Consider the following 16,101-nt stretch of genomic DNA (forward strand, 5'->3'; position numbering starts at 1 on the left):
GGAAATATGTTTTCATTTCTGCGTATACACCTAGAGGTGCAAGTGCTGGGTCTGATGGTAACTATGGTAACATTTTCAGAAACTGCCAGACAGTATTCCTAAGTGGTTGCCCCGTGCTGCCTTCCCACCAGCATGGCATGAGGGTACTGGCTCCTTCATATCCTAGCCAACACTTGGTATTGGTGCTCTTTTCAGTTATGGCCATTTTAGTGGGTGTGAAATGAACAATAACATCATAAAGCATCATTCTTTGGGGTGAGATTTTGGTCCATACTATATAATGGGCCTCATTCAACATTCTGGTGGCTCTTATTGACCACTCAGTGAGCTCACGTCTCAGTACCATCTCGTATTCTGTTGGGTCATTTTGTAGTATATCCTTCAACTCTCTCCCTTGGGTTTTTCCTTTTACAGCAAAATGTTTACTGATTTCATCCTAAATGTCCCCGTGGGTTTGCTGACCATTCAGAAGCTGTATTGCTTGATTGAAATAATTCACAGTGACCTCTTCACACAGCATGGTGAGTGAAACCCTGAGAATCACTAAATTGTCACATTAATCATTGTCTGGAGACCTTGACCCTTCTGAATTCTCTCTTTGTCAAAAGGAGTGGGGAGTTTGCCCCCTATTAAAACAGCTGCGTCACAAGAAAGGAAGATTTAGCCCTTGCCAGCGAATGGTAATTGACATCTACTGTAGGTAATAGATCATTGAGAAATGAAGGCCAATCCTCGTCGTTTGGAATTTAGGTGTATATCAAGGCCCTCGGATAATCAGCATACATTGTAGCCTTTAAGATGTGTGATTATCTATCCTGGGGAGGCAATCACTGACTTCCATTGAGATGATTGCAATGAAAAGTTTCAAATTTTCTTTCAACCTCGAAGTAATGGTTCTGTCTTAGCCTGAACTTAGCATTTTGTGACAGGGCTTCCTCAAACCCTGCGCAAAGGAGAAAGAATTTGAATGATTCCTCAACTCATTTATCCTGAGGACACTTTATGTTTCCACATGTTATCTCCCTACCCTTTTTTATTAATCACTTTCTTTCTGTTTGGACAGATTGAATTAATATTTTACACTTGTCAAGAAGTTATATTGAAAGCTTAAGACCTTTGCATAATCCCACGGCCTTCCTCATTTATTGGAGGGAGACGGGAAGGCTGTTGAGTGACATTCTGATGGAACGGCACTCATTTTTCCTGCTCCATTTCTGTCCCACTGTTTGGCCTTTCCTTTCATTTTCTTCTGTCCTCATGTGTGGTGTTGTTCCAGAGACGGAGCAGCTCAGTTTCCTGTGCAGAACTCAGTGTGTCTGGTCAATCGTTTGTGCCATCTGGACTACTGGACCCTATGGTTTTATCTTATCTCTTGATTGAACTTTATACAATTCCCTGTAGTCTATACTTATAGCGAAGGCTTAGGCTAAGAGGAAATGTTAAGACTTCGTCTGAGTGGGAGTGTTTTTCTGGAGAAAGCACGTGAAGCCAAGAAGTGAGTGGCTTTCTGCAGCCCTTCCAAACATCATTCTCTATTTGTCACTTGCGTAAAAGAAAGTCAACTCTGTCACCATTGCTTGTGACTTAGAGCTCACACATCTCCTTAAGCCGGTACTCCAACGGTCCGTGTTTCAAGCTCTCCTTGGAAGGCTGGATATTGAATTGCTCGTTCTTCAGGTGTTACTAAAGCTTGGGGACTCTTTGGGGCCCTTGGTGGGGCATGGTGGTAGAGGTGATTTGTGAAGACGTGGCCTCATTGTTTCTTTCCATATCAACTAAACTTGATGCCACAGCAGGTAAAATCCCCTGAAAATTTTATATCTGGATCTTATTAGGGAGATTACTAATATCTCTTCTTCCAGCCATCCAACCCTAAGACACACACACACACACACACGTCCACCACTATTACCATCAACTTTTCTGAGTTAACAATTGTCAGAAAGTAACAATCATTAAGGATTAACTGTACTTGGCTTCCCTGGTGGCTCAGACGGTAAAGCGTCTGCCTGCAATGAGGGAGACCTGGGTTCGATCTCTGGGTTGGGAAAATTTCTTGGAGAAGAAAATGGCCATCCACGCCAGTACTCTTGCCTGGAAAATCCTGTTAGGCTCCTCCGTCCATGGTGTGGCAAAGTGTTGGATGCAACTGAGCGACTTCACTTCTTTTCGTACTTATCTTTTACTGAGTGTTTTTATAGGGAAGACCTTTTTGCAGACAAATGACAGTTATTTCAAAATTTCTGTTGAACACTCTGTCCCACATGCGAAATGAATGAGGTCCTTTTGAGTAGGGACCTAAGGCATAAACAGTTCAGTTAAACATACTAAAATAGATCTGCTTTTAAGAATGTATTTCAGGGAGGTGTTTTCTTCTGTGGAAGCTTACACGTTTTTAGCTAGTAGATCTCGCGAAGGCAAACCTAGGATTTGTTTTTGAGGATTATGGCAGTCTGTGTGTTTGGCAGTTGCTTTCTTTATTGTCCTCAATTTCTGTTCTCATTCTTGTTTTATGTCTTTTTTTTTTTTTTTAATCTTAGACTGCCTTAAGCCTTGTTTAGAAGCATAAAAATAAATATTTAGCTTTGTTTGACAGGGAATTACCAGGATATATCATATTTTAGAATGATCAACTTAGTATCTTTCTAGATATCACAGAGGTTGGAATCGAATCTCAATAGCCAGATGTACCCAAGGTAGTCAATGAGATCGTAGGAAATAAATGAATCCAGAATTATCATGGGCAGTGATGAATGAGCCAAAATTAGCCTGAAGCTTCGTGTCTTACACGCAGCTCTAGAACTGTCCCATTATTAGATGATGTCTGAGCCATAATTGGCTCCCCAAATGTACTTCCAGACACTTACTGGCTGCCTGGAAGCATTTCAGAATGTGCTGTCCAATGTAGAAATGGCCCCGTGTACAGGCTTTGAGTTTTCACAATCTTTTTGGGCAAAGACAGCAAAGACAACCTTGATTTTTCTCACCTCAGACTCCTTGCATCTTCAGAGTTACCAAGAGCCATTTACCCCCTTGTCAGGAAAGATGTAACACTGGAAATCTTCCAGTTGGTTTGTTCTTACAATGTCATTGCTTGTGCAAAATATTCTGTGCCACATTTGGTATAAATATTTAAAGGCAAACTGTTTTCTGATGAGATACGATGGCTGTGAGTGTCTTCCCTTGTTCCATTCCTTGTTAATTTGTAAAAAATGTAGTTGCCCATGCCCTCTTTCCTGATCCAAGTGGGATCGCTCAAACTAGCTCCCTTGGTGTCTAGATCTTCAGAATGCATCCTGGCCAGATTCGGCAGCGCCAGCTGCGGACTGCGCTGGATGGTCTGCGTTCTCGGGGGGTGTGGTTGGAGGGGCTCCCTGTCTGGCTCCTCCGGCTCCCCTGTTGGGCTCTGGGGGTGTGTCTTTGCTCATCAGCATGCGTGTTGCTCCTCTGATAGCAGAGACTCTGTTGCTTTGCTCCAAAACGCTTCTTTCCATCTCCCTCCAATATCAAAGATATTCCAGTCTCATCTTGATGGGAATAGCAAGCTGATTTGGGTGCAGTGGGGCTGGGAGTGAATTCTGAGATGGGCATTGCCTCTCTGCAGGAAAGCCTTCCCTTGCCAGGTGTGGGTCCCAGCAGGCCAAGGCTTACAGGGTACAGGTTAGCTCAGCCTGCTCCTCTTCTGTCCTCTTAAAGGACCAGGAATCAGAGGATCCAGCTGAGTTTGTTAGGCTACAGCAGGAGAAGTGTCTTTTGGCAAAGACAGTTGTGTTTGGCCTGAACTGGTCTGGACATCACGGGCACTGTCGCTGCCATCTGTTCACAGCTGTACGAGTTGCGATGCTCCTTCTGAGTCAGGTCCTTGCAGCTCCTGTTACCTCCATATCCTCTACCCTGATCCGAAGGAAACTGGAGTCCTTTACAGAGCTGTCCTTCCCACTGCTCATTAACAGTTGCCATCCTTAGAAGACTATACCTCCTTGGCAGAACAGAGGATATATTCTGCATTATAGATGCAAGTGTGGCTGTGGATTTGAGTTTTGGCTTTTGTATTCGGGAAACAGAGCTCGCAATGTAGAGATCTCCCCCTAGTATAAGAAGGCTGTTCAGAAGCCGGAGCGTGGACCTGGCCATCCTGAGTGTTGGCTGTGGTAGATGACTGGTGGCGTCAGTGTCTCAGCCCCTCTGGAGACCGCCAGAGAACTCGGAGCTCAGGACTGGCTGTTGGCCACATCAGCCTTTTTTCTGTGTTCTGCCTGTCTTCCTTTGCTTTGTTTACAAAAGAAAATGAATGACTGGCTTGCATCATTTCTTCTATAAATGATTTTGTGTGTGTGTTAGTCACTCAGTCGTATCTGACTCTTTTGTGACCCCATGGACTGTAGCCCGCCAAGCCCCTCTGTCCATGGGATTCTCTAGACAAGGATACTGGAGTGACCTGCCATTCCCTTTTCCAGCAGATCTTCCCAACCCAGGGATCGAACCTGGGTCTCACGTATTGCAGGCAGATTCTTTACTGTCTGAGCCACCAGGGTAGTGGCTTCCCCATTATTTTGCTTCCTCATTATTAAAGAACTACATGTTTCTGAGCTCTTCTCTGTAATGAGGGCAGGCAGCCCATAAGAGGATTGCAAGCGTGTGTGGACTTTGTGATCAGATTGCCTGCGTTCACATCCTACCTCTGTGACCTGCTAACTCAGTGACCTCTGCTAAGTTACCCTCCAGGCTTCAGTTTCTCCAGCTGCCCTTTTCCTCTTGCCAAGATTACATTACCTGCAGATTGATAAATGTGTGATACTGAGATCTGCACTCAGCATTTAATGCACATTCAATAAATGTTAGGCCTGTCTCTTCATTTTTGTTGAAGATTTCATAGAAAAATAGCAGATGAGACCTTGTCCTCGTTGAGGAAGGTATTATCATGTCAAATACATGCTGAAAGAAAATTGGTGAAAAGAAGATAGATTCAGATCAAATACTGAAAGGGATTAAATAGGGAGCTTCCCCCGAGAGGCGCTCAGATCACCGTGCAGGGAATACCCCGGCCATGCTGCCCACGGCTCCTGTGGCCACTCTCCACACTGTGTGCTCATCGCCTGGTTCTGCAGGGAATACCCCGGCCATGCTGCCCACGGCTCCTCTGCCCACTCTCCACACTGTGTGCTCATCGCCTGGTTCTGCAGGGAATACCCCGGCCATGCTGCCCACGGCTCCTCTGGCCACTCTCCACACTGTGTGCTCATCGCCTGCTTTCCTTCTAGGCTTGCTTATTTTCTGTGGTCCTTCCTTGAGATGAGAGGGCTTTGATCATGGCCCTGTTGTTTTTCTATTGCTGCTACCTAGAACAAGGCCTTCAAGCCAGTTTATATATGAACTGAGAACTTCCAAATGTTCAAGCTGGGTTTAATAAAAACAGAGGAACCAAAGAGCAAATTGCCAACATTTGTTGGACCATAGAGAAAACAAGAGAATTCCAAAAAAACCTCTACTTCTACATCATTGACTACGGGAAAGCCTTTGACTGTGTGGATCACAACAAACTGTGGAAAATTTTTAAAGAGATGGGAATACCAGACCACTTTGGCTGTCTGCTGAGTATGCGGGTCAAGAAGCAACAAAGAGAAACAGACATGGAAAAACGGACTGATTCAGAATCAGGAAAGGAGTATGTATATTGTCACCCTGCTTATTTAAATTCTATGCAGAGTTCACCATGCTAAATGCTAGGTTGGATGAATCACTTCTCTGGTGGCTCAGCTGGTAAGGAATCCGCCTGCAATGCAGGAGACCCCCATTCTATCCCTGTGTCAGAAAGATCCTCTGGAGAAGGGATAGGCTATCCACTCTGGTATTCTTGAACTTCTCTGGTGGCTCAGCTGGTAAAGAGTTAGCCTGCAATGCAGGAGATCTGGGTTCGATCCCTGGGTCTGGAAGATCCTCTGGAGAAGGGAACAGCTACCCACTCCGGTATTCTGGCCTGGAGAATTCCATGGACTGTTTAGTTCATGGGGTCACAAAGAGTTGGACATGACTGAGCAACTTTCACAGGAATCACAGGCTGGAATCAAGATTACTAAGAGAAATATCAACAACCTCAGATATGCAGATGACACCACCCTAATGGCAGAAAGTGAAGAGGAACTAAAGAGTCTCTTGATGAAGGTGAGAGAGGAAAGTGAAAAAGGTGGCTAGAAACTCAACATTGAAAAAACTAAGATCATGGTACCTGGTCCCATCACTTCATGGCAGATAGAAAGGCAAAAAGTGGAAGCACTGGCAAATTTTTCTTCCTTGGGCTCCAGAATCACTGCGAATGGTGACTGCAGCCATAAAATTAAAAGACCTTCACTCCTTGGAAGGAAAGCTATGACTAACCTAGACAGCAGATTAAAAAACAAAGATAACACTAGCCAACAAAGTTCTGTATAGTGAAAGCTGTGGTTTTTCCAGTAGTCATGTATAGATTTGAGAGTTAATCCATAAAGAATGCTGACAGCCGAAGAATTGTTGCTTTCTAATTCTGGTGCTGGAGACGACTCTTGAGAATCCCTGGACTGCAAGGATATCAAAGAAGTCAATACTAAAGGAAATCAATCCTGAATAGTCACTGGAAGGACTAATGCTGAAGCTGAAGCTCCAGTGCTTTGACCATCTGATGAGAAGAGCTGACTCTTTTGGAAAAGACCCTGATGCGGGGAAAGGTTGAAGGCAAAAGGAGAAGGTCGTGGTAGCGGATGAGATGGTCGGGTGGCATCATCGGCTCAGTGAACATGAATGTGAACAAACTCTGGGAGGCAGTGCAGGGCCAAGGTGCGTGGTGTGCCAGTCCACGGAGTGGCAAGGATTCAGGAGTGAGCAACAGCAGCAAAACAGGGCTTGGCTCATGATGCGAGTTTATTGAATGTTCACGCCCAGCACGTCTTTCCCTGGGGAGCAGTGCAGAGAAGAAAGCATGGCGTGCGTGTCGGGTTCACTTGCTCTAAGGGAGGGGACGTCCTGTGTTTGTGTGGGGGAAGATGGCCTTCTCTCCCTGTCTAGGCTCTGAGTGGGTTGCTCATGGAGTAGGGAGGACCTGTCTTTAAGGAGAAGTAACAGAAGGAGAGAAGGAAGACGGTGAGAGACCTGAGGTACAGAGGGCCATCTGTGAGCAGTTGTGTAAAGTTAAGGTCGTGGTCTCTTTGCTTTCGATTTTATTATTTCCCTGGTTTGTGGAAAGAAGAATTTCAACAAGGGACAATTGAAGATGGCTCTTCTTTAAAATTACGGAGAAACTCGAACATACAGGAAAATGAGAAGAGTGTAATAACGAATGCCTATGTTCCCCTCACTGGGCTTCAGATGCTAGTAAGTTGTAGTCCTGTTTTTTATCTCTGTGCCTGTCCCCTAGATGTTTTTATTTTTAAATATATTTTATTGAAATACAGTTGACTTACGGCGTTGTTCATTACTGCTGTACAGCCAAGTGATTCCGTCACACACACACGCGCACACACACACACACACACACATACACACTACATTTGCTGCTGTTCAGTCGCTCAGTCGTGTCTGAGTCTTTGTGACCCCACGGACTGCAGCATGCCAGGGTCCTCTGTCCTTCACTGTCTTTTTCATGTTCTTTTCCATTATGGTTTATTCCCAGGATATTGCATATAGTTCCCTGTGCTATGCAGTAGGACTTTGTAGTTGATCCATTCTATGTCTAATAGCTTGCATCTGCTCATCCCAAATTCATCCCAACTAATCCCAATGCATTCCTCCCCTCACGCTCCCCCAGATAGGCTGAAGCAAATCCTAGCCTTCACAGTGTTTCGGGAGGGTGGCTTTTTAAATGTGAGCCTGTAGTCAGAAGAGATGGCATTGTTTCAGAAGAGGAAGGAGGTGCGGAGGGGCTGGTCCCTATGTTGATGTCAGGAGCCCTGGGCTGTTCCTGTTCCTGGTCCCTGGCTGAGGGGAAGGGCTTGGGCTCTTTATCCTGCCCTGTGTGGACAGCCGGGGAATGGACAGGAATGGCTCCAAGCATTGTCTAGAGATGTGATCTGACTACTTGAAAGCTGGTTAAATAGATTTTGTGCTTCACAAAAAGGTAACTCTTCCAAATAATCTGTGGCATGGAGTGAGCAGACTTTTAAATCAAGTTGAAATAGAAGGAAAGGTCAAAGCTTCATCCTTTGTATATTTGTAGCTTTGTTCCCATGTGATTACATAGTTGCCCACCTATCTGACAAAAGCTATGAAGATTAAAGCTTCAATCCTATTATAGAAATGAAAGGTTTCAGTGTAATTAAATTAACATAAACACAAGGACACTATGGTTTGGGATTTATGCTGACAAAAATATTTCACATTAATGTTATAGAAACTGGAATAAAAGAAATCAAGCTGAGATAGCATTGACTTAAATTTGTCAAGCACATTGGGCATACTTGCAAACAGCTGAAGTGGAGACATTCTATTACCCACATGGGCTCCTTTCTGCTGTGCTTCTGCACCTGAGACCTGAGGAAAGCTCATTCCAGTAACACTGAATTTCCTTGCCTTTCAGGATCTAGTTTTTCTATATTCTCATATTGAAAGTGACAGAAGTAACTGACAGATTTTCTTTCAGTTCAGTTCAGTCGCTCAATCATGTCCGGCTCTTTGTGACCCCATGATCTGTAGCACGCCAGGCTTCCCTGTCCATCACCAACTCCTGAAGCTGGCTCCAACTCATATTCCTTGAGTCAGTGATGCCATCCAACCATCTCATCCTGTCTTCCCCTTTTCCTCCCACCTTCAGTCTTTCCCAGCATCAGGGTCTTTTCTGAAAAGTCAGTTCTTCACATTACATGGCCAAAGTATTAGAGCTTCAACTTCAGCATCAGTCCTTCCAATGAATATTCAGGACTGATTTCCTTTAGGATTGACTGGTTGGATCTCCTTGCAGTCTAAGGGACTCTCAGGAGCCTTCTTCAACAGCACAGTTCAAAAGCATCCATTCTTTGGCGCTCAGCTTTCTTTATGGTCCAGCTCTCACATTCATACATGACTACAGGAAAAACCATAGCTTTGACTAGACAGAAGTTTGTCAGCAAAGTAATGTCTCTGCTTTTAAATATACTGTTTAGGTTTGTCATAGCTTTTCTTCCAAGGAGCAAGTGTCTTTTAATTTTGTGGCTGCAGTTACCATCTGCAGTGCTTTTGGAGCCCAAGAAAGTAGTCTGTCAGTGTTTTCATTGTTCACCCATCTATTTGCCATGAAGTGATGGGACCAGATGCCATGATCTTAGTTTTTTGAATGTTGAGTTTTAAGTCAGTTTTTTCACTCTCCTCTTTCACTTTCATCAAGAGGCTCTTTAGTTCCTCTTCACTTTCTGCTGTAAGGGTGGTGTCATCTGAATATCTGATGTTATTGACATCTCTCCCAACAATCTTGATTCTAGTTTATGCTTCATCCAGTCTGGCATTTCTCATGATGTGCTCTGCATATAACTTAAATAAGCAGGGTGACAGTGTACAGCCTTGACGTACTCCTTCCCCAATTTGGAATCAGTCTGTTGTTCCATGTTTGGTTCTAACTGTTGATACTTGACCTACATACATATTTCTCAGGAGGCAGGTAAGGCAGTCTGTTATTCCTCTGTCCCTAAAAATTTTCCATAGTTTGTTGTGGTCCATAGAGTCAAAGGCTTTGGTGTAATCAGTAAAGCAGAAGTAGATATTTTTCTGGCATTCTCTTGCTTTTTCTATGATCCAGTGGATGCTGGCAATTTGATCTCTTTGCCTTTTCTAAATCCAGCTTGAATATCTGGAAGTTCTCGGTTCACGTACTGTTGAAGCCTCACTTGGAGAATTTTGAGCAATAGTTTGTTATCATTTGAGATGAGTGCAATTGTGCAGTAGTTTGAAGCTTCTTTGGCATTGCCTCTCTTTGGGATTGGAATGGAAAGTGACCTTTTCTAGTCCTGTGGCCACTGCTGAGTTTTCCAAATTTATTGGCATTTTGAGTGCAGCACTTTCACAGCATCATCTTTTAGGATTTGAGATAGCTCAGATGGAATTCCATCACCTCTGCTAGTTTTATTCATAGTGATGCTTTGTAACACCAACTTGACTTCACATTCCAGGATGTCTGGCTCTAGGTGAGTGATCACACCATCGTGGTTATCTGGATCATGAAGATCTTTTTTGTACAGTTCTTCTGTGTATTCTTGCCAGCTCTTCTTAATATCTTCTGCTTCTGTTAGGTCCATACCATTTCTGTGCTTCATTGTGCCCTTTCAGCTTTGCATGAAATGTTCCCTTGGTATCTCTGATTTTCTTGAAGAGATCTCAAGTCTTTTCCATTGTATTGTTTTCCTCTATCTCTTTGCATTGAGTCCTTAGAAAGCCTTTCTTATCTCTCCTTGACTTCTTTGAAACTCTGCATTCAGATGGGAATATCTTTCCTTTTCTCCTTTGCCTTTTGCTTCTCTTCATTTCTTAGCTATTTGTAAGGCCTACTGAGACAACACGGTCCACTGGAGAAGGGAATGGTAAACCACTTCAGTATTCTTGCCTTGAGAAGCCCATGAACAGTATTTCCTTCAGAACTGAAATATACTTACCTTGTGTCATAAGTTGTTTTTACAGGGTAGTAAGGTTTGGAGAGTAAAGATTTGGAGACTTAGTGGCAACACTATCTCTTTCCAGTCTTGATAGTAGTTTGGTTTAGTACTGTTGGTGAATTACTTTGGTTTTAGCTTTACTATTCATTGGGACCCCTTTGTTTGTTTTTATTTTTTCCCCTGATGTTTGCCATCTGGCAGTGAGGAGGAATGGACAGTGTGGCACCCCCTCGTTCTCTGGCCGTCCCTGTGGCTCTGTCCTCCAGTGTAACGAATAGGCTCCTCTTAGACAGTATTCAGCAGCCTCATCAAACCTCACTTGTCTTCCATTTTTGAACAGTACAGAGCTTCTTTAAAATGTAGGCCTAGAGAGCTTAAAAATTATTTCCCTCATTCTTATTTTCAGGTGATTGAGTCTTCCAGTTATCAAGCAGAGGTGAGAACATTAGTTACAGCAACCCTCGAAAATCTGAGGCCAAAGACTCAGATGCCTAGTGGGACTCCTAGTAGGAATGATTGGTTCAGACTTCTAGACTGTTTTCATCATCATTCCATCCAAAATAGAAAATTTCTATCTCTAAACAATTACCCTGTTAATCAGTTTGTCATGCTTTAAATCATAGAAAGGGAAACTGTGTGTTTAATACAGACCTGTAGTGAAATATACCTTCTTGATGCTTTGGATCCATAAACAAATCTCAAAAGAGGTTTCTCTTCATTGAAAGGGATCCTAAAACCAGAAGTACTCTGTCGTAGCTTTGTTAACTTGACGGATGTTACACAGAAAGAAAAATTGGGGTTGTAGTGTTGTATGTGGCAGTTACTTAATGTACCACTTGTGTAGCTTTCTGGAATACTTTAATTAGATAGTTGTGCTGAAGACTTCTAATGAACATTACCAGCTGTGAAACCCAAAGACTAATTTCTTAAATAATTATGGAATATAAATATAATTTTCTCCATTGTTTTCATGCCCTGAGAAAATTTTAATCTTTATCTGTAACATAGTGTACTTTTTCTCATCCCTAATTCAATATGTCCGTCTACAGCTTTCATTGTATGTGTTTTTGAAAACATCACTTGTTAAAACAGGGCAGTCTTTTAGAAGTGGTTTAATGAATCTGGGAGGGTGAACTCAATTTCAGTTTCTTAATTATATCCATTTAAATTCCATTATAATTTGTTGAGCACCTAGCATGTGCTCAGGACTGTTGGTGAGCAAATTTGAGTCCTCTGAGAGGCCTCAGAGCCATTTAAAAATATTTAATTGGAAAAGAGTAATTTTCTTAATTTACAGATAACCACCCAGGAGTTAACTGGCAAGTTTCACTTGGTAAGCAGAGTCCCAGGCAGGGAGCTGTCCACCACCATGGTGCTGATTAAGGACTTTCCTTGTTACAAATCCATTACCTACTCTTAAGCTGATTCGCATCCACTGTATGAGTAATGCATTCTGAAAACTGAATTCACTTCAGATGCCATATGGAACAAGATAAAATACAAGTATGTGAATAAATAAGCACATACATAAATGAAACATAAGCCGTGTAGCGTGTTGTCCTCATGTGCTTATGGAGTTTTCCTAGCCTTCTCTCTCTTTTTCTGTGTGATTAAATTGGTGGCGTCAAGTTCCTCAGGGTGCAGTTGGTCTAACCTTTATCGATAGTCTGTTGGTTCTCTGTTCTGCGCTCCCCTCTGAGTGAACTTCTGTCCCTGTTGCTTGATGTTTTGGCGCAAGGAGCAGTCTTAGAAGAGGCTGGCTTGATTGTCCCTTATCGAGTCATGCTCACACTGGCGCTAGGACTCTGAGTCTCCCCAGTTCATGGTCCCTCGTGTTGCCTACAGAAACTTGCCTGGGACAGTTGGAGGGTCCTCAACTCAGCCTGCAGTCTCCTGAGTTCTCTTTTGAGATGCTGTTTTTAAAATTTCTGTTGCATAAACTCCTCCCTGAGGGCATAGTCCTTCCCTCAAGATGGAGGGGACAGACCATAAGGTTTAGACATTGTCTTTTAACCATATAGCTCATCACTGGGACAACTAGTAGACGAGAGCTGGGCTGCACAGGCCAAGACCTATATTCTTGGTTCCCTTCACACACTTGGGTAAATGAATGCACACAACTCCCCAGCCCCATTTTTCAGTCTTTGTTTCCTCATGTTCCATACAGTACGGTTCTGCCCAAGGACTGGCAAGCCTATAGCATTCCTCTCAAAGGTCCTGAGACACCTCCTTGATGCATTTCTACCCAGAGAACAAATTCCTGGTCTGACCAGTACTTTGCACACTACCTTCCCTGGCATTTTGCTTGAGTCTTACGAATATTTTCATCTGCCCTTTTTTTTTTTCGGTCTGCTTTTAAATGGGACTCATTTGAGATTTTTCTCCAGTGATTCTTCTTTCATTTGACAAGGTATATCTTATTATAATCTGAATTTGCTGAAGAATTGATGCTTTTTAATTGTGGTACTGGCGAAGACTCTTGGACTTCAAAGAGATCAAACCAGTTGATCCTAAATGAAATCACCTCTGAGTACTCATTGGAAGGATTGTTGCTGAAGCTCCGATACGTTGCCTACCTGGTATGAAGAAGCTGACTCATTGGAAAAGACCCTGATGCTGGGGAAGATTTAAGGCAGAAGGAGAAGGGAACAGCAGAGGATAAGATGGTTAAATAGTATCACCAACTCAATGGACATGAACTTGGGCAGCTCTGGGAGATGTTGGAAGACAGGGAAGCCTAGTGTGCTGCAGTCCATGGGACTGCAGAGAGTCACGCATGACTTAGTGACTGACAACAACAACATAATATTAATGAACGGTTACTCTCTATGATTACACTTCTCCAAACTGAAGGAGACAAAATATCTGCTACACCTCTCCCTTCTTTAAAAGATGACACAATTTATAAGAGGCCCTTTGGCTTCAGCCAGAAGACATATCTTTGACCAACTTCTTTTTCTCTTGTTCTACAATCTATATCTTGCCCTGTTCCCTTCCAGTTTTCAAGATACTTTTAATTGCTCTGTCACTCTCTCAATTAAAGTTTTGTGACATTGGGTACCTCAGAGCTGACAGGCAGATTATCTTATTTCCGATTATTTCAGCACTTGGCCAAGTGGTGCTGAGAATTCTCTGACCAGAATACTTACAAAAGGACTGCCTGTTGGTAGGAATAGAAACACAGAGCAGGGCAGTTGTATTTATTCCACTTCACAGATCAAGATCTAAAGTTCAGAAAGGGAAACTGATATGCTTAGGGTTACTTGATGTGAATTTACCCTGCTGGTACTGCTAATGATCACTTAGGTAAAGTGAATTAAAATGATTCTTGGAAAAATTTAATCTTCATTAGACATGTAAAGTTACCTGAATCACACATGTTTACACACGTTTACATGCATAGTCATCTGGCTTTGGGATCAGACATCTCATTCTAGTTCAGCGGCTGCCTGGTCCCTACACTGGCTGCTTGTCCCCACGTCTGTACAGCTGGGACATGAATAGATTACTCCTGTGATCCCTTCCATTGCTGGCTCTGTGTTCCGCATTTTTGGCGCTGGAAGATTTGTATAGAGGGAGAGAGTTATTTGAACAAATTGAGTCATGTGGGTACAGGGTTCTTAGGTTGTTGAAAAATGGGATGATTGTCTGAAAAAGATGGATAGCAAAGCATCCCCCGTTTATATGACTCTTGCTGTTTAATTCTCATTAAAAGTATTCGTCTGGATCTTAGTTCTGTGTAACAGGCTCAAGGTTATTAAATGCACTTTATGGATCATTTGTTTAATGTGACCAAACTAAAAATTAAGAAGCACATTATTCAGTGTTCATAAAATGAATGTTTTAAACAGACAGATTCATTCTCGTGTTTGCATCCTGCTTTGATGTAGAGCTGTAATGGAGTTATAGACGGATATTCTCCTTGGACATTTATAAGCTGATGATGCCTGTTGAATACCTTTTATAAAGATTAATATTTTTTGCTCTGTGCCCATTACCAGAGCATTAATCATCATGGCCTCAGCCTGCACAGCTGAGAATGAGCAGATGTCACATTATTGCTGTCTGTAATCAAAGTGGATCGCACTGGGGAAACGGGTGTGGAAGGCTGGCTGGTGTGTTGCAGGGCTCTGATCCCCATGGCTGATTTGCGAGGGATCTGGGCCCGGGGCTGCCTGCGCCTTCCTGGCTGTCTGGGCAGGGCTGTCAGCATTCACTCTGCATGGCAGGGAGAAGCTGGGACAACTGTGCTGCCGGGTTGTGGCTCGCTTGTAGGTCAGCTCCGTGCCTTGACGCAGACTAGCAGGCATTGATGAGGCCTGCAGTCACGTCTGTGACTGAAGACCGTCCGCCGGGAGAAAGCTGTGGCCTTGACTCTCCTTCCAGAGATGAGCACTAGTTCATTAAAATGAGAAATCGCACAGGAGGCCTCCAACATCTGCTTCCTAGCACACGCCCAGACTGCGCTGTCCAACAGAGATAGAATGCCAGCTACATACACAATTTATAATTTTATACAGTCCACAGTAAAAAAAAAAAAGTACAAGACAGTTGGTGAAATTAATTTTAATAATATATTTCATCTGAAATATGTCAACACGACCTTGATCTAAATATTACAAGTGGCATGTTTCACACGCCTCTTTTTTTTTTTTCCCCATAGGAACTCTCTAAAACCCAGTGTGGTTCTTCCATGTATATCATATCTCAGTTTGAATGCTGAATTTTCATCACAGACTCTTGATCTGTATTTTTCACGTTTAATAAAATTCACCACAGGAAAGGAGATTCATGTATACATGCTGTTCCATCGTTCCAAATAGTTGTTTGCAAGAACTGAATCAGGTGTCCATTTTTTTACATTTAAGTTAAAAAGTTAAATGTAAAAAATTACATGAAATTAACTTAAGTTAAAAATTCTACTCATCAGTGGAACAGGCTGTATTTCAAGGGCTCACTGGCTACCCTATTGACTGACAAACTCTAAGGCAGGAGTTTTCGCTGTGTACTTTGTTGGAAAAGCTGACTTTGCAGAATAATATTATTTCCGTTAGAGTTATTGACAGCTACCCTTGACTGAGTGCTGACTACTTGCCAGATACACACATTACATCATTTGATTCTCACAGTAAGCCTGAAGGGTTAACAGTAGCATGCCCGTTTAAAGAGAAGGACAATTAAGCCTTCAAGAGTTGAAGTAACTTGCCCAAGATTCAAGGCAAAGAGTGAGACAGGTAGATATTATTATTTTCTTATGTGCATGGGTAAACAGAACTTTAATCAGACCAAAAGGCTTTTCCAAAATCAATTAGACTGTTAGTCCCAAACTCCCAATTTATCCCTCCCCTCTTCCTTCCCTTTGTCAACTATAAATTTGTTTTCTTTGTCTGTGACTCTCGGGATTAACAGAAGCACACTTTCATATATAAAACAGATGAACAGCAAGAACCTACTGTATAACACAAGGAACTACAGTCAATATCTTATAATAACCTATAATGGAAAAGAATCTGAA

At 42.8% G+C, this 16,101-nt stretch overlaps 1 protein-coding gene across 2 annotated transcripts in view; it reads left to right on the forward strand.

Moving 5' to 3' along the window:
* Positions 1 to 16,101, forward strand: part of DOCK1 (dedicator of cytokinesis 1) — a 568,995-nt gene that overhangs the window by 182,829 nt on the left and 370,065 nt on the right. For both annotated transcript variants that reach the window (XM_069566865.1, XM_069566866.1), the window contains exon 25: positions 415 to 521. In XM_069566865.1, coding sequence (XP_069422966.1) covers positions 415 to 521 — 107 coding nt within the window. The remainder of the gene's footprint in view (positions 1 to 414; positions 522 to 16,101) is intronic.

This window comes from Ovis canadensis, chromosome 22 (genome assembly GCF_042477335.2).
Source record: "Ovis canadensis isolate MfBH-ARS-UI-01 breed Bighorn chromosome 22, ARS-UI_OviCan_v2, whole genome shotgun sequence".
NCBI lineage: Eukaryota > Metazoa > Chordata > Mammalia > Artiodactyla > Bovidae > Ovis > Ovis canadensis.